This window comes from Notechis scutatus, chromosome 3 (assembly GCF_049901735.1).
Source record: "Notechis scutatus isolate UNSWTSFEM ecotype Mainland chromosome 3, rNotScu1.2, whole genome shotgun sequence".
NCBI classification, from domain to species: Eukaryota; Metazoa; Chordata; class Lepidosauria; order Squamata; family Elapidae; genus Notechis; species Notechis scutatus.
The window spans coordinates 63,657,170-63,680,166 of record NC_142011.1 but is presented as its reverse complement, the minus strand read 5'-3'; the positions used below and the strand labels follow the sequence as shown (position 1 = coordinate 63,680,166).

The following is a 22,997-nucleotide window of genomic DNA, read 5'->3' as shown; positions in this document are numbered from 1 at the left end:
TCCAAGGCAAACATATACTTTAATTTTCACAAAACAGAATAAGTTGGTATTTTAAGTCTTCAGGTGGGAGTTGTATTTCTGGCTTTGAGAATGGGGATAAATTAAAACAATGGGATCCAGCCATAATAGAATTTCTTTTTTAAAAATCCAAATATATACATACTGAGCAAGTGTCCAATGTGGCTGTGTTGACTGTGGTACCACTTAAGGGCTAAGATGCCTCACACTGGACTTACAATGAAGCTATAGAACATGTTATCCCATCTTACATGGATGAATATAGCTGTTTGATGAAATGCATTGACTCAGTAACCTTGGATTGGGGCCTTAACTCTAAAGAGTCTACCTTTTATTAACAAGTAAAAATGAGAAGTGTTTTTTTAAGTAAACAAAAGCCAGCTTTTGTAAATTCTCACAACATCACAATGACCCAAGAAACACTTTTTTAAAAAAGAGGAGGCTCACCCACTGCTCTGATATTAGCAGGCTGTTTTGGCTGAGTTTGGCAAAGGATTAGAAAAACTGAATACTTTCATAAGATATGCTGCATTTCCTCTTAAGTGCTTTGTATCTTTATGGACCATCAAGACAAATCAGACTGAGACAGATAGACAGTCCAAAGAGACATTCCGTTTTGCTGAATAAGTTCCTGATGAATATGAAATCAAAATGTTATTTATGTAATCATTACCATTTATCCCACTCTAGAATTTATTTGGCCATTTGCTCACTAGTGACTTTTATTAATGATTTGTTGCTCTGTAGGGAGAAAATAGTTTATTTCACCTTTATCATAATCCATACTATCAGTGGCTACCAGTCAAAATACAATCTGCCAAACGAGAATTTCAGGTTGCAGGTAGGAATCAGACACTTGAAAGCTGACTGTGCTAGTAATTTGTTTAAATTTTATAAAGCCAGAACTACCCAGTGACTCAGGGTGAACAATACTTTGAAATGCACATAGCCAAAGTAACTCATATATTTAACCATTTTATAGCTAAAGCAATAGTCAACATGGCTCTCTGGATGACAATCAATTGCAATTTCTATTGCCTTAACTAAGGTGGCAGATGGTAAATCATACAATATTTTAATTTAGCAGTATAGAGAGGCCCACTGTTGTCTGTTTCTGAAGTTTGGTCATTGATCTGATTCTTTAAAAATTGTCTAAGTGACTTTCTAGACAGGGACAGCATTTTTCATCCTGGGAGGCCACAATGAGATGGTGATGTCACCAGATTTTTCAGAAGGATGGGGAATTATTTTTCCTATAAGAATAGAGAATATATATATATTGTGCAGGATTGATGAGAGGGTGCAATGAGATTAATTCTCTGTTACTGCCAATTTCATCTCATTATTTGCTGCTTTTAAAGGAGAACCTCTATGCTAAGACATCCTCCATTCCAATATACAGGTAATTATTCAGATGAAAAACACACACACTTTGTCTTCCTATCAAGTATATCTGATATATCTGAGCCACAAAATTCAGAGCCAATCAGTGCAGAATCAACCTATGGTAGTAGGTACCCGAAAGCCATAATGGATGTGATACTGCTGGCCAATGCAGATATACTATCCTTATCACTTGTTTATCTGTGATATTACCAATTATAATGATGTAGACTTGTGAACTATATGTTTGTATGCTAACTTAGCAATTCATGGGATGGGGCCATAAAGAGCTTTGTTTTTGTCACAGATGCGTGGGTTGTGTAAAAGAGATAATTTATGTGTGCGCTTAGAAAAGCATTTAACTTAACCTTCTACCATGTGATACGCTTGGGTCAGCAAAGATTTGTTTTCAGGTAAATGCCACTTCCCGTTAGTCCTCTTCCTCCATTTCCTCCTGCGAGTGATCCTCGTTTTTCAAGGGGTCACTGAATTCAAAATTTCCTTCAATGTCCAGCACTTGCAGATGCTTCAGTCTTTGGAAGGTGCTCTCTTTCACAGCACTGAATGCAATCTTGTTAAACCTTGAAATTTAAAGGAAAGAAAATGAATAGAATCACCTCCCAATATTTTATTACAATGTCCTTCCTTGTCCTATAAGTTCTATACTAAGAGGAAGATACCACAAAATGGCCTTTTGTAAAGAGAAAGGAGGTTAGTCTGTTTCTCTCCATTTTCTGCTCACATTTCAGTTTTGAGATTCCTTCTCCACCCATTCTACCTCTCTTCATCCTTACAACTGATGTCTTACAATTCCAGGAGATTTTTATATGCATAAAGTTAGAAAGATCTAGATACAGGAAATTCTCACCTTATGATCACAATGGAGCCCAACATTTCTGTTGCTAAATGAAACATTTGTGAAGTGAATGTTGTCCCATTTTATGATCTTTCTTGACAGAGTTGTTAAATACATCACTACAGTTGTTGAGTGAATCTGGCTTCCCATTGGCTTAGCTTGTCAGAAAGTCACAAAAAGTGATCCCATATGATCCCAGGATACTGCAACTGTCATAAATATGAATCAGTTGCCAAGCATCTGAGTTTTGATCATGTGACAATGGTGTTTTGATCATGCTGCAATGGTGTGAAAATGGTGTGTGTGTTTTTTTCAGTGAGGTTGTAACTTCAAATGAACTGTTATAAGTCATGGGCTACCTTTAATGTGACAGGGATTTATAAGCACAATAAATACACAATTTCTTGTCCACAAACAATTAGCACACATAATGAAATGTGCTTGAAGTACAGTATAGAGTTCAAACATAAAAGGAAATGGCATTTTTACATTTGGGAAGCCATTAATATTTTTTTCTGAGAGTCTTTTTCCTGGCTACATACCTGAGATAAATTCCCTTGATATTGGGGGTGGAATCAAAGGCATCCTCTGGCACAATGCTGATCTTGTTGCTCTGGAGATACAAATACTCTAGAGTTTCTGGTAAACCAGATGGAATAGAAGTCAGATGATTGGCAGCCATGTCCAGTATCTGGAAAAGGATCCAGAAGGGAACAATTTAACTAATTAACAAAAGTCATTCTGATTTACTTGAAAAGAGTAAATTACTATAAATCCCACATCCTATAATTCACTCAAATCTGTATTTTGTAGATGCTAGGTTGTGAGATATCCACAATACCGTAATCATCAGTGCACAATTGCTGATTACAAGCTCTCATCTCTTCCCAGCCTGTGGCCCAATTTCAAAACTTACAATGAGTGATATGTTCAAATATTTAAGAATTATCTGTCCCTCCCTTTCCTACATTTTCCTCAGAAGAGAAAATGTAAGGTTTTAGAAAGGAAAGAGGGAAAAAAAGAGATTGGGGGTTAATGAGTGTTATACAATTTTAGCTCTTTTCTCTCTCTCTCTCTCTCTCTCTCACACACACACACACACACACACACACACACACACAGGGGTGGGAAGAGAATTTTCTTCAAGTCAGCCTAGTATACAGCCTCCAAGAGATTACAAAAGTGAATTTTGCCCCATTTTACAACCTTTCTTGACACAATTGTTAAGTGAACTACTGCACCTCTTTAAGTTAATAATACAGTTGTTAAGTGAAACTTGCTTTCTCATTGAGTTTGCTTGTCAAAAGGTCGCAAAAGATGATTACATGACAACAAGATATTAAACAAGTGTATTGCCATTAAAAACTGCTACATTTTTTCTTAATCAGTAATGAGTCAAATGCACTGTCACAAGGACTTTAGAAATGCATAGGAGGGCATATTAATTCCATGGTTAGAGATAGAAATGTCTTTGATTCCTGAATATTCCACCCCTCTCAATATACCTGTTTTGGATTTTCCCCCCTTCTCCTCCTGTTTTTTTTTCATACTGTCTACAGTGCTTCAGATTCTATTGTAAACTAGCATAATTTTTTTTTTCATATTGTGTGCTTTGCATCATTCTTTCATTTTATATCTATAGTAACTGTGTTTTTCTCAGAACACGCACTTTAATTTTTCTCCCATAGATCTGCCAACATGAAAGAATTACATACTATTTTTGATATCATTTAGATGCATCTCTGGGTCTAGATCTTTGCCTGTTTGTACCTTAAGACTGGTGAGATCTCTCCATGATCCACTGTGAATTAAATTGTTTTTCAATTTGTTGGCGCTGAGATACAGCTCCTGTAGCTTTGACATTCCAGAGAGTGTGCCTTTGGGAATGGAATTGATCAAATTCATTTTTAACTTGAGGCTTTGCAAATTCTTGGGGAAGCCGTAAGGCATGGTACGGAGTTTATTGCCCGAAAAATCCAAGGACTTCAGTCGTTTCAGTTTACGGAAAGACTCCCGATGAATCTGTGAGCTGGTGATCTTATTGTAGCTCAGGTTGAGTTCCTCCATGAAATAAGTGGTAGCAAAATCCTCCCTGCCAATTTCTGAAATCTGATTGTAGAGAATCATAAGTGTTTTTACTCGTCTGGGCAGCCCAGTGGGGATTTTTTCCAGCAGGTTGTTATACAAATGAACAGTGTGCAATTTCTTCAAACCATGAAAAGCCAGTGGATGGATCTCTCGGGCCCTGAGCTTGTTATTGTGAAGCAGAAGATATTCCAGGTGTTTGATTTGGGTCAAGACATCATTGCCAATTGATCTTATTGCGTTCTTCTCTAAGTGGAGAAGGACAATGTTTCGAGGCAAACCAGGTGGAATCTGGGAAAGATTATTGCTAGACAAATCCAGGTACTCGAGGCTTGAGAGTTTCCTGCGGGGAAAAAAGGAAATCTTTTAAGTGTTTAAGCAGCCAAACACACAGTGTTAGTAGAGGGGAAATGAATAGGTTTTGCCTCTGTTCCTCATCACTGTAACAATTGGGATAACTATACCTGCAATTCTGTCAGACTTTTTTTCATATGTACATAAAAACCTGTTGCTACCTATAACAGTTCATTATTAATAAACTCCAGTTCAAGAATCCACACCTAATGATTGCCCCTTTAAATCCGCACAAACAGGGAGTGGTAAAAATAAGTCAACCTGGCAGCCATGACAATGTTATCAAAACCTCTGGGTCACACCATTCTGACCTTCAGCTTGAATTTTTTGACTGCACCTTGCAGACACGTGAAGAAGCCTTCTCTTGTAAGCTGCCATTTTAATCTACTGAAGAACAAGATAAACATGTAACCAAGCTTGTCAAAGACTAAATCAACTCCAATTTCCAGTTGAGCATCTTAATCAAAAGATGGGACAAAAAGGGAGTCAAAAATAGTCAATTGTGTCTTACAATAAAAGAAAATAAAAATTGATTCCTAACCCTTTAACACTTGAGTATGCTTAGAAGAAGAGCCCCATGGTTGTTTGGGACCATGCAAAGTGATTCAGCTGCTATTATCCACTAAGTATGCATCCATTAAAAACCAACAAACTCACCAAAAGGTTTCATTGTCCATCCCCTCATTGTTTAATTTATTGTTCTGCAAATATAACTCTCGAAGATCTGACAGCTCATTGAAAGCTCCTGTAGGAATCTTCTCCAATTTGTTATTCTGTCCAGAGACAAAGGGAACAGAGTAGGAATCTCTTCACTCAAACTTCACTCCTCAGAGTATAAGAGGGATGTTCTAAGGTGGTTGTGGTGACAGGAAAAGGCCAGAGAAAAAGCCAAATATGATCCTAAGGCAATGATTCCCCACTTGGGTGACCTTCAATGAATATAAGAAGACAATCTCCAGAATTTCCTGCCAGATTTTTTCTGTTCTAGTGCTTCTTGTCAGGGTTCCGACAGAAGCCCTAATGAAATCATGAGCCTTGAGCCAAAATTCAAAAGAAATCCAATTATTTATTAGGAGCAACATGTTGGCATTTATCCTAATGAAGCCAGCTTTGCTTCACATAATTTATGGTGCATCTAAGCCAGGAATGCTTTATGAGTTGACACTTCTACTGTAGAATATCATTCTCAGGGGTATCAGCCAGAAGAAGATCAAAGTCTGACTCACCTCCTGAGGTTTTTTGGTTTGTGCTGGTATAGTTTGGCTACTGCTTAGAATGCAACTTTGATGTTGCCACTACTTTTTGAAGACTTTATCAGGTGATTTTCTTTTTTAATTCTTTTATGGATTGTTCTTGGGTAAACAGTATGATCTATAAATGCAATAGCTAAGCATTCAATGTGTTCAATAATTCAGAAAAATAAGCTTTATAAAGGCTGAGGAACTGATGGAACTGATATTCTACCTTAAGATGTAGCTTATACAATGCTCGTGGTAGATTCTTTGGAACATATTTTAAGAAGTTGCTGGACATGATCAAGATTTCCACATTGTCAGAACCGTTGAACATGTTTTCTGGTAGTCCGGCATCATCAAGCTTATTGTTGTGAAGATAGACTGACCTAAAAGAAGAAAAAAGATGGTGGTTGGGGAAGGGAAGACAGGAGGAGACAGAGATAAACAGAGACAAGGTTAGGAATCAGGTATTTACTGCTTGATTGCTATCCCACTAAGTTTTCTGAAAATGAGAACTTTCTTATATCAACTACTCAGTCTAGTTATGTCAAGAGCTATCCACATTCTTCCCACCAGATATAATTCGATGCAACTCTAACATGCTCCCACTTTCCTCTTTTAGAACTAAAATATTCAAATTATTGCAGTGTTTTTTCATAGCTGATTGCTATCAAAACAACTCAGTTGTTCTTTGCTTCATTTTTTCTAGCTCTATTCTAAGGGCTTCTCCTAATTGGTCCTAACCTTGGGACCAACATCTCCTGGAAACCTTTTTCCTTCCTGGTTTCTTTTGATACTGTCTCCATTGCATCTTCACCCAGGAGCAAGAAGACAGCCTGATGTTGTCTTTAACTGTACTGTGGTTGAAATAGCATTTCCCCCTTACCCCATCAAGGGCACCCTCCAAATTCATAAAATCTATTTGGAGTTTTTCACTCATGAGTCTTTATGTCAGGAAGGAAACTTAGACAGTGGCTGGGAAGAGGCCAACAGTGCAGAGTATGGATCAATGATTATGTCGTGCATCTGTCGGAATCTGAATCTGAGGATGAAGATGAACAGCTGACAGGGAGCGGGAGTGTGGCTCCGTTGGCTGGGGAGGAAACTGGTGAAAGGCAAAGTCCGGCTGGGCAGAGCAGGGGAGAGATAGAACAAGGGAGAGGGAATTCAGAAGAAGACCCAGGCTCACTCCCTCTTCATCCTAAGGCATGCAGGGAGGAACATAGAAGAGAGCAACGTGGGTTGCATGGCTTATGGGGGAGGAAAGGGCCCTGATTCCCTTCATTAGCCACACCTTGGAAGATAGTTTAAAAGAGATGCAAGCTGAGTGCAGCGTCTGCTGGGAACAAATGTGAGTTTATCTTGTGTTGACTTTGGTTATCTGCATTCCTGGCATCCTCCCAACTGGGTTGAATTACTGCCATTCCTTCACGTCTGGAATTCCTTTTCTTACCCTGCTGTACTAATTACCTCATCTTGCCCCTATATTAGAGAATTATTTTTCTATGTTGTTCTCCCCAGGGTATTGTCTTAAGTTATTATGAGCCTTGAGATCAGATTAAAACAAAAAGGTGAATGGGTCAAGTGCATGGGAATCAAATGTTACTGTGGGGATTAAATAACAAATTCTTCCTTGACACAAAACTATTTTGGAATTTTCTGACTAGTAAAACAATCAGTCTCACCCTTCCCAGTGAAATATGTGGTAATGCAGATGTTTGACTGTGAAAATAACCAAAGGACTGCATAATTTGGGACACTTTGACACAGAAGATAAGCTCAGTGACAGACCCACAGAAAGCCCAGTTTCAGTCACAGACAACTGAAGGCAAGAATCCTTGGCAGCCAGTGAATGTAATGCTGAAATGCATAAATGGGGAAATTTAATATGGGCAAGAGAATTCCCTACATTTAGAGATGGAGAGAGAGGTAGGTAGGGGTTGAGTTTCTGTTCATCTACAAGCATTTCCTGGATCTGTGACGTTGTAGGGGGCGTGCATAAGCGCACCAACGTGCCTACCGTCCCTGTCCTATTGTTTCTCTTATTCTTTTATTTTTCTTATATGTACCTGTTGTGATTCCGGCATCTGCTACAGGTTTTTGAATCAGCAAGTTCTAACGATGAGGAGGAGATGAATGCATTTGATTTGCAAGATCGGCTTGAACCTTCAAACTCCTCCACCCTTCAATTAGGTGGTCAGCCGGGAACGGGTGATAATGAGGAACCAATGATATCTTCAGGTGAAGAAGATGATAATTTGGATGATTGCTGGGTAGATGTCAGGACAAGGCGTCTCCTGACAAGGAGGAACCAACGAGGATACAGTAGGAGAGCAGACCAGCAATTAGACTAATTAGTTACTCTATAAAGGAGAGATATGACTTTGCACTTTGTCCGAACAAAGTGTCTATTTGCAAGGAGAACTGAAGAGCACAGTTTGGAGGATTTTGATCTGAAATATCTTGTTGGGATTTGGATTTAATTCGTTGGAACTTCTACTTATTGGAATTATTTTGTGAAGGATTTTGATCTGAAGAATCTTGTTGAGTCTTGGATTTAGTTCGTTGGAACTTTTACTTATTGGAGCTATCTGTGAAAATTCCTGTTTGCTGCCTTTCTTTACAAGGACTGTTGCTTTCAGCCTTATCTGTTTACTTTAAAAGGTGGGACATAACATTTTCCTGTTTGCTGCCTTTCTTTACAAGGACTGCTGCTTTCAGCCTAACTGTTTATTTTAGAAGGTGGGACATAACATGTACCCATTTCATGTATTCACAACTATGTATACACTTATACTTATTATCTTGTAAACAATTGGCAAATCAAATAAATAAATAAAAATAAATAAAATAAAACCATTGAAGCATTTAAGCCAAACAAACAAACAAACCATTGTGAAAGCAAATGTAATTGAACTTTGCAAGATTTCGGTATTCTTGCAGGACATATTTACAAGATGTCAGTCCTTCTAATTACATATGTATTAATAGTGTCAACAGCATGCAAAATTACACAATAGTTTAAAGGCCTGAACTATCTCTGGCTCCTGATTTTAATTTATTCATCCATCCAACCTAGAGTAGCATATTTGTATAAGAAACCCAAATATTGCAGTGTATCTACAAGCTCTCCTTTCTAAAGAAATCCAATATCCGTTCAGAGTCATCTGAAGCACGGGTAGCAAATAAAGTTGATAAATAAAAAAAAAAATATGAATGAATACTGTGTTCCTAGAATTTTTCACCTCCCAGAGAAACAGAGAGCATGCAATTATTCATCTTTCTTCTTTGACCTATATTATTCTTGCTATTGAAATACATCCTTTAAGAAAAAGTTAAAAAGAAAAAAATAGCATCTCATGTGCATAATAAATCCCAGAACTAGCAAAGTTTTAATTAACAGGCCGGTTTTCAGAGAGATTTTCTAGTGCAGTTGCAATCTGCATGTAAGCAAGCAACATCCAGTCAAGATGCTATCATAGATTTGTTTGTTTGGATCTCTTCCTCCTGAAGAAAAATATTCTTACAAACATTCATTGTACACCTTGACAAGCTGCTTCTGCTTCTGCTGCTGATGATTCTGCAGAAACAGGGTCCATTAAACCCCCTTCTTTTTTTTTCTTTTCTTTTTCCTCAAAACCTTTTTTTTTTTTTACCTCAGGTTTGGTTTTTGTCCAAAAGTGAGATCATAAATTTTGGTGAGATTATTGGCAGCAAAATCCACACTGATCAAAGTCTGTGGAAGGAACTTCGGAGCTATTGTGAGCTGGAAAAAGAGAAACAAGGCCAGAGAAGGAAATCATTGTTAAAGATGTCAAGCACACTCATCCTTGAGTTTTCTTCAGAATATTAAACAGCTATTTTTTGAGGAAAGTGAGGAAAGGTTTTATGACAGATACCATAAAGTTGCTTCAGATCTCTCAGGATCAAGAATTTCTATCTTCCTCTCTAATGCTAATAAATACCAGCATGGAATGCATTTAAGCTTTCATGTGGAAAGCCGTGCTTATTGGACTCAACAGATATATAGGAAGCACAGATTTGAGAGAACAAATATATTTTGCAGTTTGTGTGTCCTTCCAGAAATAGTTGAGTCTTCTTTCTTGGGCAAGTCCCAACAAAACCAAAAGCTTGGGAACAAATTCTCCAAAACATTAATTCCACAATCCCCAGCAGAATGCAATATAAATAAACCACATTTTTTTGCAGAAGACTGTTTTTCTGGTTACCTTTGAGAACCACCGAGGTGTTTCTGACTCTGTTGTAACCATGTGGAGATGTAATAGGGAAGCTATGATGACCAGTTAACATTTATTGTGGGCCAGTTGTGCACTGAACATTGGATGGGGGAAAACAAAAATGATAAAAGAAATGTTTTGCATATACAGAATGGCCTTTTAGTATTATTTTTCTTGCCAAGATCTATTCTAAAAAAGGAAAGTGTTCTTCTAATATGGTCTTGTTGCAATATTCCTAAGGGTTGACTGGTTGATTTTAAGCTGATAACTATTTACATAACATTTCATAGGGAAATATTATTTAATTAACTTCAAAATGCATCCAACAATTATCACAGATTGAAGGAATGTGATAATTGGTGGAAATGGGAAGGGGACAGCCCAAGGGAGGGTTGAGCTGGCTAAAACTGTATTTGAGCATTTCACCGACCAACATTTTGCTGCTAGCTCTACCATAGTTAGAAAATCCCATACTTGGAAGAGGCCAGTGAGACCAACTCAAGACCATTTAGGCCAGAGGTCTCCAAACTTGGCAACTTTAAGACTTGTGGACTTCAACTCCCAGAATTCTCCAACCAGCATAGCTGGCTGGAGAATTCTGGGAGTTGAAGTCCACAAGTCTTAAACTCCCCAAATTTGGGGACCCCTGATTTAGGCAATTAAGTTCAAGATTCAATTTTGGAATCCAATTTACAGTATTTACTATTCTTGACAGGTGATTATTTGTTCTCTACTTGAACAAATATACATTATATGCCAGTTAAAGCAGGGGTGAGATTCAATTTTTTTAACAACCGGTTCTGTGGGCATGGCTTAGGTGGTGGGTGTGGCTTGGTGGTCATGTGACTGGGTGAATGTGGCTTGGTAGTCATGTTATTGGCTGGGCGTGGCCAACTCAATATCACTCACATTGAGGCATGCATCTCCTCGCCTGGCCTCTCATGACTGTGGGGATGCTGCAACAGTCGTAAGTGTGAAAAATGGTCATAAGTCACTTTTTTAAGTGCCATTGTAATTTTGAATGGTCACTTCACATGAGCAAAGTACCAGCAAAGGAGAGGAAAAAACTCCAGAGAAGTTCCAGAGACAGGAAGTCTAGTCCTGCCAAGAATTGTAATAAGAGTTAACGGAGAGACAGTTTCTGTAAGCAACACCAGAATGTTTCCTTCCTGCCTTCCTTACAGGATTATGCCAGTAATTTCTTCTAACAACCAGTTCTCCGAACTGCTCAGAATGTTAACAACCGGTTCTAGCAAATAGGTGCGAACTGGTAGAATCCCACCCCTGAGTTAAAGCCAGAAGAAGACTCCACATAGTATATGGTGTCCAGTTCTGATCTTAATTTTTTTTTTAAATGAAAAAACTGGAAGAAAAGGCAATACAAAGGGGATCTCTACAATTTTGAGTCATATAGACTGAGAGATTCTTTATCCAAGTTATTCATGAAAATGTTGAAAAGTACTACTTGTACATATCCTTATTCACCAATGCTACATTTTTTATCTGTTTAAAATTCCTGATGCAGCTTTTTCAATTTAATCTAAATATTTTTATTTTACTGTGACACCTAAATGCATATTGTTATGAAGCCTTTTCTGAGGTTTTATATCCAAGGCTAGGCATGTAATGATTCACCTGGGAGGGCAATAACTCCAGCCTATCCCTGTTGCTCTGCTGAAGGTGAATTTCAGCTAAAGCTTGAAAATATACTTCAGTCTCTTAGTCCTGAATATGTAAAACCATATTTTTTGTGTGTCTCTGACATTTCATCGAATTCTCTTTTAAACAGGTTTGCTTTTATTATTTGGATGCAGTTTGCTTTTGTGGCACCAGGAAAGACCAATGATAGCAATTCTACCTCATAGGAAAAAAAATTGGACACAAAAGTTCTAGAATATTAGTCATAGCCTGGCTTGGATTTAGCTTTTATGAACCCCTCTTCACTGCCAAAAGTGTTACATGGAAAATTGTTGTATATGAAGGAAAGGACACGATGTTACTGGATAAGCAGTTTGGTATAGCAATTCAACAATAACAGTGCACATTGTCTGAAAAAAAAAACCGAGTTGCTGAACTTTTTCTTTATACGATGATGGCTATCCAAATTCTTAATTATTAGCTACCAGCAAATACTATGAAGCAGTGGGATTTCCAAAGAGTTATGGAAACTTTCATAACTGAACTCCAAAATTAAGAATGTCCCTTTCACTTATCACTGAGTTATTTACTGACCAGACCAGTACACAAACCAGTTAAATAACATTAATAAATAAAACAAAACCCTTGGGCTAGAGTAAGGAGATTTGGCCAATGCAGAGCTCAAATGGAGACTGGCAGGAAATTATCTAGTGAGGAAGAAAGAAAATATTTAATGTATATAGTCATTAAGCAAGTGATAACGCAAGAACTTAGTGCTAATGATAGAAAATTATAGAATATTAGAAACAGAAAAAACAGATTTTAGGTCCTGAACTTTCAATGTGACACTTGTTTTGCCTCATTATTGTAATTAAATATTTTCTCCTCATAGAGCAACTTTGGTGGAGATACACTAGCTGTATGCTGATCTAAGATTAAATCATATGATTCAAATATCAGTGTTTATGTAACTTCATTTCCCAGACATTTCAAATAAGGCAACAGTTTTCTCCCCTTTCTTGAAATTCCCTAGAGACACTTGTGAATAGTCATCTGCTGGAAATGCTTTTAATCAGATTCTTGTAGTCAGGAAAGGGTTGGATTTAAATGTCTAGATGGGCCTGTTGGTTATATCTATTATGCTATAAAATTTAGGGAATATTTTGTTGTCAGTGAACTTGGCAACACAAATTATGTTCCAAAATTGCAACAATTGTTAGATGATTATTTGAATCCACCATATAAATACCTAAGATATTTGATCTAACTTGATCTAATCCAGGGGTATCAAACTTGATTTCATTGAGGGCTACAACAGGGTTGTGTTTGACCTCACTGGGCCAGGGGGGCATGGCCAGGATGGGAGCCAGCTCAATGTCATACATTAAGGCTCTGTTTTCGGCCACGACAGCCCCCTGCAGCCCTCTGCCAGTGAAAACGGAGCTCAGAGAGGGTGTGAGAGGCATGCCAGGGCTCTGTTTTCAGCCGCAACCCTTTGCCAGCAAAAAGGGAGCTCAGGGGGGATGCACCTGGCCTTCCTGAGCTCCGTTCTCACTGACAGAGGCACCGCGGACCAGTCCTTTGCTGTTTCCAGGGCGGGCTTGCGGGCCAGATCTAAGCACCCTGGGGGCCAGATACGGCCCATGGGCCTTTAGTTTGACACTCCTGATCTAACCCATTCTCTAATGTTCTCATTCGTTTTTATATATAACAAATTCATGAAGATCCTCAAATACAGGAGGAACAATATTAAATAAATGACTTTCCTTCTGAAAGGTAATATAAATTTCATTTCAATGTCACATACAGTACATTTAAAGAAAAGTGAAGATTTTAATAAGAGAAAGAAAATATTTGCCTTTTATCATATCCACATGAGTTTAGAGAACTATTTGAAGAAAAATCTGCAACTGATATGGTTCTTACAGGGAAAGGTACATACATTTTTACTGATAATATATAAAAATGTGGCTGTGTTCAAGTTTGTTCTTTTATGTATATCTAAGTAGCCCTTAAATCTCTTTATATTATTAATGATTTTCATAGCATTGTTATGTTGCCTCTGTTGCCTAGCTCTCATCTAACTACTGTGGTGGTTTCCCTTAATTCCTCAAACTTCAAACCCACAAAGTTTTACCTGCCAAGGTCTTATATCCCAGTTTACTTCCTTTTATTCTGGCTGGGAAATATGGGAATCATAGGGCTACATATTAGAGGACACCAAGTGGGGAGAAATAGCAACTCTTGAAACATTTGCTAACCTGGTTATTTGCAAGGTACAGGTAATTCAAATTCTCCAGCTGGTCAAATGTATTCTCTGGAAGCCCTTAAAAATATGAATACAGTATTTTGACAATTAGTATCTCACTGGTTGTAACCACTGCCATTTTTACCTCATAAAATATTTTATGTGTGTTATAATATTGGTTGCTGCTGGTGCTATTTGAAAACTCCCCAAAATACAGATTCAATTTTTAAAAAGATGGTTTTAATTATATACTTTGGGATCATCCAAGCAGATACTCCTGGTACATTGACTATTTTGAACAGCGAATTCCTGCTTCAATTGATATTGGTGAGTTGTGTAGAACTATAGACTATTATTCCGATCAGGATAATGGTAACCATAGTCCTAGTCCTTACTTATCAACTATTTGTTTAGCAACTGCTCAAACTTACAGCAGCAGTGAAAATAGAGAGTTGTGACCGGTCCTTGAAATTGTGGCCATTGCAGCAATTCCCATGGTTAAGTGATTGCAATCTAGGGGCTTGGCAGCTGGTGTGCCACTAAGACAGTTGCAGCATTATGTGGACACATTATTGGCATTTGCAACCTTCATAACAAGCAAGCAAAGTCAATGGGAAGCCAGAAGGAAGTCACAAGCTATGGTCATGTGACATTACGTTTGATGACCTACAGTGATTTACTTAATAACTGCAGCTGGAACTGATGAAGTAAAATGGTGCAGTCACATGACATCACACTTAACAACCATACTGCTTAGCAACCTGGTTCCTATTGTGGTTAGTAAGTGAGTCCTACATGTATATCCAAATGGTTCCAACAGTATAGATTGTGACAGAATAGGAACAGAGGATTATCATCCATTTGAAGGCAATCGATTAAAGATAAAGAGGAATTTTTGAAGTTATCTGCCTCACAATTAGGTACATTAAAGCAGAAGATCTCTATTGACCTCACCCCATTCCTAAGAATAATTGTCCCCAATTATTAGTTCCTATTTATATTTAAACTTATGTTTATTCTTATTTCTATTGTATTGTAAGCTTTTGACTAAATAAATAAATAAATAAATAAATACTAAGAATGTTAGATAAATGCTGTCTTCCCAATGCTGAGGAGATATTTTTTATTTAAAGTACAACATTTTCTTCCAATTTTGCATTTATACAGAAATGATTCTTTTGCTAATTTTGTGCCAAGAGTGGTGGGGTTTTTTTCTCTTTTAACACTCCCCTCCCTTTTTTCTGATACACAAATAAGTCCTTCAGATTTAGAAAATGCATCCATCAAACTGATAGTTCAGACCACAGTAAAGCTCCCCAGGAACCTAATCATTTGCCAGGAAAAAACAACAGGTCTAGGATATGAAATATGGTCATTTTTTCCTGTAATATTGTCTTTGCTGGCTATTATATTTACTTTTAAGCTATTTTGGATTTTCCAGCTTACCTTTGGATGTGAGTCTGTTGTTTTGTAGATTCAATGTTTCTAGCCAGGGGAGGCGTGCAAGCTGTTCTGGAATGATTGTTTCTATCTGGTTGTTCTAAAAGAAAAGATGCATTAAAAATAAAAGATATTAGTTGAAAGCATTTGATCCCTAGTTAACTTCATTGCACAAGTTTTTTTTTCAAACAACAGGATCAACTGACTGGCAAAGAGACCACTCTTGAATGTGCTTATGCAGTGATACAAGTAGTCTTCAACTTACAATGATTCGTTTAGTGACGGTTCGAAGTTACAATGGCACTGAAAAAAAGTAACTTATGATCGGTTTTCACATTTACGACTGTTGCAGCATCTTCATAGTCACATGATCAAAATTTGGCCGCTTGGCAACTGGGATGTAGTTATGACAGTTGCACTGTCTAGGGTCCATCTGGCCAACCTTCCCAGCCAACTTCCGACAAGCAAAGTCAATAATTGGGAGAAGTCAGATTCCCTTAATAATCACAATTCACTTAATAATTGCGGTGATTAGCTTTAAAAAATTTGGCAGAAATGGTCATAAAATGGGGCAAAACTCACTTAACAACTGCTTTGCTTAATAATGGAAATTTTGAGTTCATTGTGGTGGTAAGTCGAGGACATTTGTTTAATTTTGGCTGAGTCTACAGTAGGCCTATTAAAATAGAGCCAGGACTGAAAGAATTCCTCTGAATCCACTCAAAAGCTTAGGTATAACCATTAATTATGTTGTTATTGTTGTTATTCCTAGTGATTTACAGCCGTTTGGATAGGAAGGTTAAAAAAATGCTTTGGAGTATGTGGGGGTGAAACATAGCACCAATTTCCAGTTCCCTAACTCTGAAATTTTCCCCAGGATTGGGCAAGTGCTCTTCCACCCCAGCTTTTTGTGTAAATGATACGAAAACAACAACTTTTATCTTAGATTAAAGTGCACTGAACCAGGTAAACAGACTCTCGACTTATGATCACAATAGAGCCTAACATTTATGTTGCTAAGTGAAACATTTGTTAAGTGAGTTTGTTCCATTTTAGAAATGTTCTTCTCACAGTTGTTAAGTGAATCACTGTAGTTGTTAAATTAGTCAAACTAAGCTAAGCTAAGTGAAACATTTGTTAAGTGAATCTGGCTTCCCTATTGACTTTGCTTGTCAAAAGTTTGCAAAAGGGAATCCCAAGACCCCGGGACACTGCAATGGACATAAATATGAGTCAATTACCAAGCATCTGAATTTTGATCACATGACCATGGGCGTGCTACAACAGTTGTGAGGTAAAAACTACTCATAAATCACTTTTTACAGTGATGTTGCAACTGAGAACAGTCACTAAACAAACTGTTGTAAGTCGAGGACTTAACAGTAATTACAGCTAATCCTTTTTAGCCACTGCCTCATTGAGCGACCACCAAGCCCAGTTATAACAGTGATGGAAAAGTAACTTTGCAATCAATCCTTGTATTTACGATGTTCAGAAGATAAAGCAAACAAAAGCTGAGGTAAGATCATAAGCATAATCATGATTTCCATTAGCGACCAAATTGCTGGTCCCAATTGTGGTCACTGAACAAGGACTACCTCTATTGAGATCACGATTGACCCAACTGTGGTCACTAAACAAGGGCTATCTCTACCTCTTTCCCACTAATCAGTTTTAAAAACTCAGTTACAAGCTTTGCAGTGAACAAATATTACAAGGTGACTAGGGGGTAAGGGAGCTTGCCTCATCTAAGAATTGTCAGTCCTTGTTTAGTGTTCCTATACCTGTAAAGAAAGGTGGCTTGTCATTTCTGGGACATTCATGGGAAATTCTTTCAGTGAAAATCCACCACAATCCACAATTCCTTCTGAGGTGCAGGTGCATTTTTTCGGGCAATCTCGAGCCAAGGAAATATCTTGATGATTGAGTAGCTTAGGAGAATGGTCTGGGAACTCGTTACTGTCTTCGTTGTCCTGGCCTTGAATCCTGCTGGAGTTAAGCATCAATAGCCACAGCACCGGAAACAGGAATAGGAAGTTCAGGTACATTTCCACTGAAAGCAAGGAAATAATACAGAGTATTGGGGATTGCTGCTAGCTATTTTTCATAAATAAGCACACTCTTCTATAATGGAAACACATTTTCATACACACACAAAAACCCCAGAGAAACAAGTGGGTAAACCTTATTTACTCTCAAGTATAATCAATCAAAGGTTCTATAAAATGACTACAAAATCTGCTAATCAAATGTAGAGCTTTTCAAAAATAGGGGGGAAAAGTGTATCTTGTGGGCACCATGGAACCTTTGTAAAGCTCCTTTATGTTCTTTTGGCTCCTATTCCTGTACTCTTGATTTATTTCTTTTAGATTATTTTAATTTTTAAAAAAATATAAAGATGGCATCGTACAAAAGGAAGAATCAGCTTTTATTTATAATAATGCATTTGGGTCATATGTATCTCCATAGGTATTCTTAGAAAAATAATGGTAGGTTGCTGTACCTAGAGTTTGCTTGGAAGTGGCCCATCAACCCTGAAAAAATAATAGATTATGGATCCACGGAAACACTTGACTAGAATATCAGCTGATACATGGCAGTTTGTGATTAATAATGATCAACAGAGCAGCCATTTTTGACAAGTATTCACAACATAACCTGAACTTTCCAAATATGTCCATCAGCCCCAAAATCCTATTTCTAAAAGTAAATATTGTAACAGAAGACCAATCGTCATTATCTTAGTATTTGTGTAAACCAAGAAAAAAATTGCTGATAAACTTTTTCTTCATCTTACAGCACAATGCTACAGTGGTTCATAACCAAATTTGTTAAGTCTTTCTTACCTGGTATGCTTTTAATAATCACTGCTGATCTATTTAAATTTAATGAATGAATGAATAATTAATTATCTGCCTTTCTCTCGTGAACTGTTCCCATTTTCCCCATAACAACAGTCCCATGAAGTGGGGTAGCTAAGAGAGCATTGTCCCAAAGTCACCAATGAGTTTTGATGGAGGAGAGTGGACTTGAACTTAGTTTCCCCAGTGTCCAACTCCTTGCCCCACAACATTTTTACCATTCTAATTACACCATGGCAGCCATTTTCCAAGTGGATAAGCACTCAGTCACTACCACTGTGACAACCAGAATGCCCATAATGTGATTTCCACTATAGGCACAACCCATTGTTTACTTATTTCATTCTAAAAGGTAAAGGTTTCCCTCTCAGACTTGTCCAACAGGGCACAATACTCATATCCATTTCTTGGCTGAAGGAGCCAGCATTACCAATTTCCATGGTCATGTAGCCAACATGGCTAGACACCAAAGGTGCATAGAATGCTGTTACCTTCCCACCGAAGTGATACCTATTAATCTACTTTCATTTGCATGCTTTTGAACTGTTAGAGCTGGGGCAAAGCAAAGGGAGCTTACTTACCCCATTGTGTTGAGTTCAGGTGTCCAAACCGGACTGTTAGCTCTCCAGCTGATAAGCTCAGCTTCTATAACCATTGAACTATGGGGTCCCTATTTTAATTCTAAATGACTGGAATAGCTGCTCTCTAGAGCAACTGCTTTAATTTCAGATGGGGTTACCTGCAGCCTCTTTCCCAGTGTGGAAGTTTTTATTGTATATGAATGCCATATAAACAATAATTATTTAGAACATTAAATTATTGGACTCAGGAATGCTGACTCAGGAATTCTGGGAGTTGAAATCCATAGGTCGTAAAGGACCATAGTTGTCCACCCTTGATCTATATCAGTATCTTATACTTAATAGTATTATTATGCATTTCATGTATACTGAATCTGTATTGCTACATATGTATTCATAATAACCCTATAGGGCAGATTTTTCACTCCCAAGACTTAGGGTCTAACAACCTGTTATATTAATAAAATAATTGTTTGGATCCTTTCCATTTTGTTGGTAATTTCTTTGGAGAAGTTTTCCACCACACCACTTCTTTAACTTGACATTTTTCTCAGTGTTTAATTTTTCAGAGTTTGACCATTACGAACAAACCAAAGAGTAACAATTTTTCAAAAACAAAACCAGTCATTTAATTTACTGTGTTGAAAGCCAGTCAATGGATAAAATCTTTGGCAGACTTAATTCTTTTCCAATCTGCCTAGTTGAAGGCCTTCCCACCCCTCTGAGTAGGCAAAAAACTAAACTACCATGATATTTGCTCTCCCCCTTGTTAAAAATCTAACCTGCCTCTGTTGCCTGTTTTCAGTCACTGCAGTCCCCTGACTTCCTTCCAAAGTAATAATAACTTAACATAAAAAACTTAACAAATAGTACACACCTTGAGGTTGCCCTTGGGTGAAGTGAGAATGTAGGAGAAAGTCTTACTCAACACTAGTTTAGCTAAGGATAACTGAATTTTCCCTCAGGGGCTAGAGACAAGATAAAAACCACCTCATGGCAGAAAAATGAACATTAAAACATAATTGTTTCTAAGGGCATGCTTGCAAATGAGCAAGTTCCAAAGTTCATAAATGTGTAATATTCTGCTTCAAACAGAATATTATTGCCTCAAAACATACAAGTCTTTTGATATTTAAGTTTATGTTCCACATTAGTGAGTTTTTCCAGAAATTTCCATAAGATCTCCATATTCTAAGTTCAGTGTCAGAAACTGGTCTAAGCTATTTGTTGTCCAGACTCCAATTTCAATCATCAGATCTTAAATGACTTCCATTATCAATAAAATTTCTGGCATATTATATATCTTACTTAGAGGATGATGAGTATTTTTCTTTTTCTTTTATCTCTGTCTCTCAATATGCATATATACACATATCCTACACATGCACATATATGCAGTCTGTATAAAGAACAAGTACATATGAATATACATCCTAAGTACACACATACCCAAACACACACACAGAGATCAATATAAATGGATGCAGTGTTGAAATGAAAAGTCACATGATAGGTTACCTAGATTTTAAAAAACATAACAAAATAAGAGTTGCTGGATTAAGAGCGTGTCTCCAGGTTCTGCTTTCAAGAACCAAAATCCTCGTGCTTTTGGCATCAATCTTTCCCTCCTCTGAAACAACAGCAGCTCAGATACCCCTGGGACATGCTTGGGATAAAGAAACATCTGCTAGATTTCACAAAGCAGGTAATAGCATCAGGCAAGTTATTCCAATTCCAGTTTTAGTTCAAAGAAAATCTCGAGGCACTTTGCTTTTCAAAAACCTCGGTTTATATAAAGTGCCTTATTCAAAGCTTGTCCTCACTTCAAGCCGCTGCCAAGACCTCACCAAAGGTTGGCTGAGATCCTGTGACACTCTACCAAGCACAGTATAACGTTACTAATTTGATGGGTACAACTTTTTGGAAGTTTTTTTTTTCCCAGGATCTAAAACAGAACCTCCACCAATCAAGTCATAGAATCTCTGTATCACTGTGGCTAGGAACGATGTCTCTAGAGTGCTTGAATAGGCAAGGAATTGTTTGAAAGTTATCTCCTGGGGGTGGGGGAAGCAATTGGACATGCACAGAAAATAAACAGTCAATGACCCTGGTGCCTTCAGGCCTCTGCTTTGCCCCTTATTGTTTCCTGTATTACTTGTTCAGCATTATTAGGTTATGCAGCATTGGGTGTTCAGAATGATTTTCCAAAGAGCCCTTGCTATTTACCATTTACAACAACCAGGCAACTAAAAAGTTAAAAGTTCAGAAATAAACTCACCTCAACTTTCTGGACAGTGATGGAAATGTCTGGGGGAAAAAATGTCTCTCTGGTCCCCCCCACCAAAGGCTCCGTTTGCTCATGCCATGGCCATTATACACGTCGAGTGCCGAACACTTTCCCCCTTTCCCGAATCAGAGGCTTTCCAGATGTGATCAGCACAACTAGAAAGGAAGGGGAGAGAGAGAGAGAGAGAGAGGAAAGAGAGAGAGAGAGAGAAAGCAACTTCTCCACCAAAGAGAATTTCCTGTCCTTTTCTATGCAGGAAGGAATTTTCCAAAGTCACCATATGGGAAAATGCAAGTGAACAGGCTGAAGAATGTGGGAGATAAAATATGAGAGAAATTCGTAGCTGTGATATGTATTCAGTGGCTTGCGCATTCCCAACCATTTTTATCAGCAGAAGCTGTGGGAATAACAAGCAAAGTGAAAGAGAGAGCAGCCAATTTATCCTAGGCAGCCTAAAAAGTGAAGAAAAACCCTTGCCTTTTCCTAATAGTATTGCCATTTGAATATTTTCTGATTTCTAAATCTCAAGCTTGATTCCCACTGACACCAGGGGTGGGATTCTACCAGTTCGCACCTATTGTTTGGGGTTTTCCACTCCACTTGATATTCTCCTCAGTGGCAGGCTCACATATTTCACATGTATGGGATATGAACAAAGAGCATACTGTCTTATTCACCTTTTTTTTTTCAATGAAGTACTCAATTTCTTCATGGAACTGAGTCAGCTGCTGTCATTTCAAACACTTCCAGATGAAGTGCAAGGGGGGAGTGAAATAATTCCTTTAAGGCCAGCTTTAAAATAAGTCAACAACTTAAACAAATGCCCTTGAATTGACTGGCAAGATACCTATGCAAATTCTTATCTCAGATACTAAGCCTGAGATTTTGCAACTGTTTTTTTCCCCTGAAATTCACTGTGTTTATTTGGCTGTGTTTAAATTTATGTTGTTTCATCTCCACCACCACTTCTAGATTTTGGTTTACTTTCACTGGATTGGAAATATATGATTCCCAAAAGACAAGAGCAAAAAAGAATGCTTGCATCAAATGCAAAGCTACTCAGTATGGAAAATGTATTTTGCACTTTTTTATTCTGTACATCTACAGGCTGGAATCCAGGATCATACATGCAGCATAGATTTCAGAAAGCAGAATAAATGCATTTATTTCAAGGTTCAGAAAAGTCCTGGGTTTTGGGAAGTGGGAAACTTTTCATCAAATCATGAAACCTTAACCAGTAGACTTTTTTTCCAGCACCTCGGTTCCCCCAAATATGACATACACATTATTTCTCATGTTATGATTTGTTTCTTTGTTTGTTCATTGATGGTAGTTTCAAAAAAACCTGTAAGTTGTTATAACTTATTTCTGCCAATCAGCATTCAAAATGAGCATTGTCCCAAAGGTGCTTTTTCAAAAGGCAACTGGACTTTGTTTTTCCTTGTTTTCCTTGTTTTTGAAGGAAAACTTGCCTTTTGAAAATGCATCTTTGGGACATCCATGACCTGGATGACTGAGAATCTCCATAAACAAAGCAAGTATTATGCTACCTTCAAAAGCAACTGATGGAAAAGAAAGAGAAAAAAAATATTTCGGGGCATTATTTTAGAACTAAGGGAACTTGAAAACTTACACACCCCTTTTGTCTACTGAAGCTAGTCATAATATGGATGTTATCCAATGATGGGTTTTGGATTTTTCCCAGTGGATCAACAAAGCTATGGGTTTCTTTAAAAAAAATCACCTTAAAATTCTATTTTGAATTGAAATTTG

General features: G+C 37.6%; 1 protein-coding gene across 1 annotated transcript; it reads right to left on the bottom strand.

Moving 5' to 3' along the window:
* Nucleotides 1–21,396, bottom strand: PODN (podocan). The gene is made up of 10 exons (XM_026665886.2): nucleotides 21,216–21,396; nucleotides 17,280–17,548; nucleotides 15,502–15,595; nucleotides 14,069–14,133; nucleotides 9,588–9,697; nucleotides 6,161–6,317; nucleotides 5,354–5,469; nucleotides 4,028–4,685; nucleotides 2,800–2,948; nucleotides 1–1,982 (listed from the first exon to the last, which is right to left on the bottom strand). The coding sequence occupies exons 2-10, from the start codon at nucleotides 17,541–17,543 to the stop codon at nucleotides 1,832–1,834; spliced, it is 1,764 nt and encodes a 587-aa protein (XP_026521671.1). The 5' UTR covers nucleotides 17,544–17,548; nucleotides 21,216–21,396; the 3' UTR covers nucleotides 1–1,831.
* Nucleotides 21,397–22,997: the final 1,601 nt, after the last annotated feature.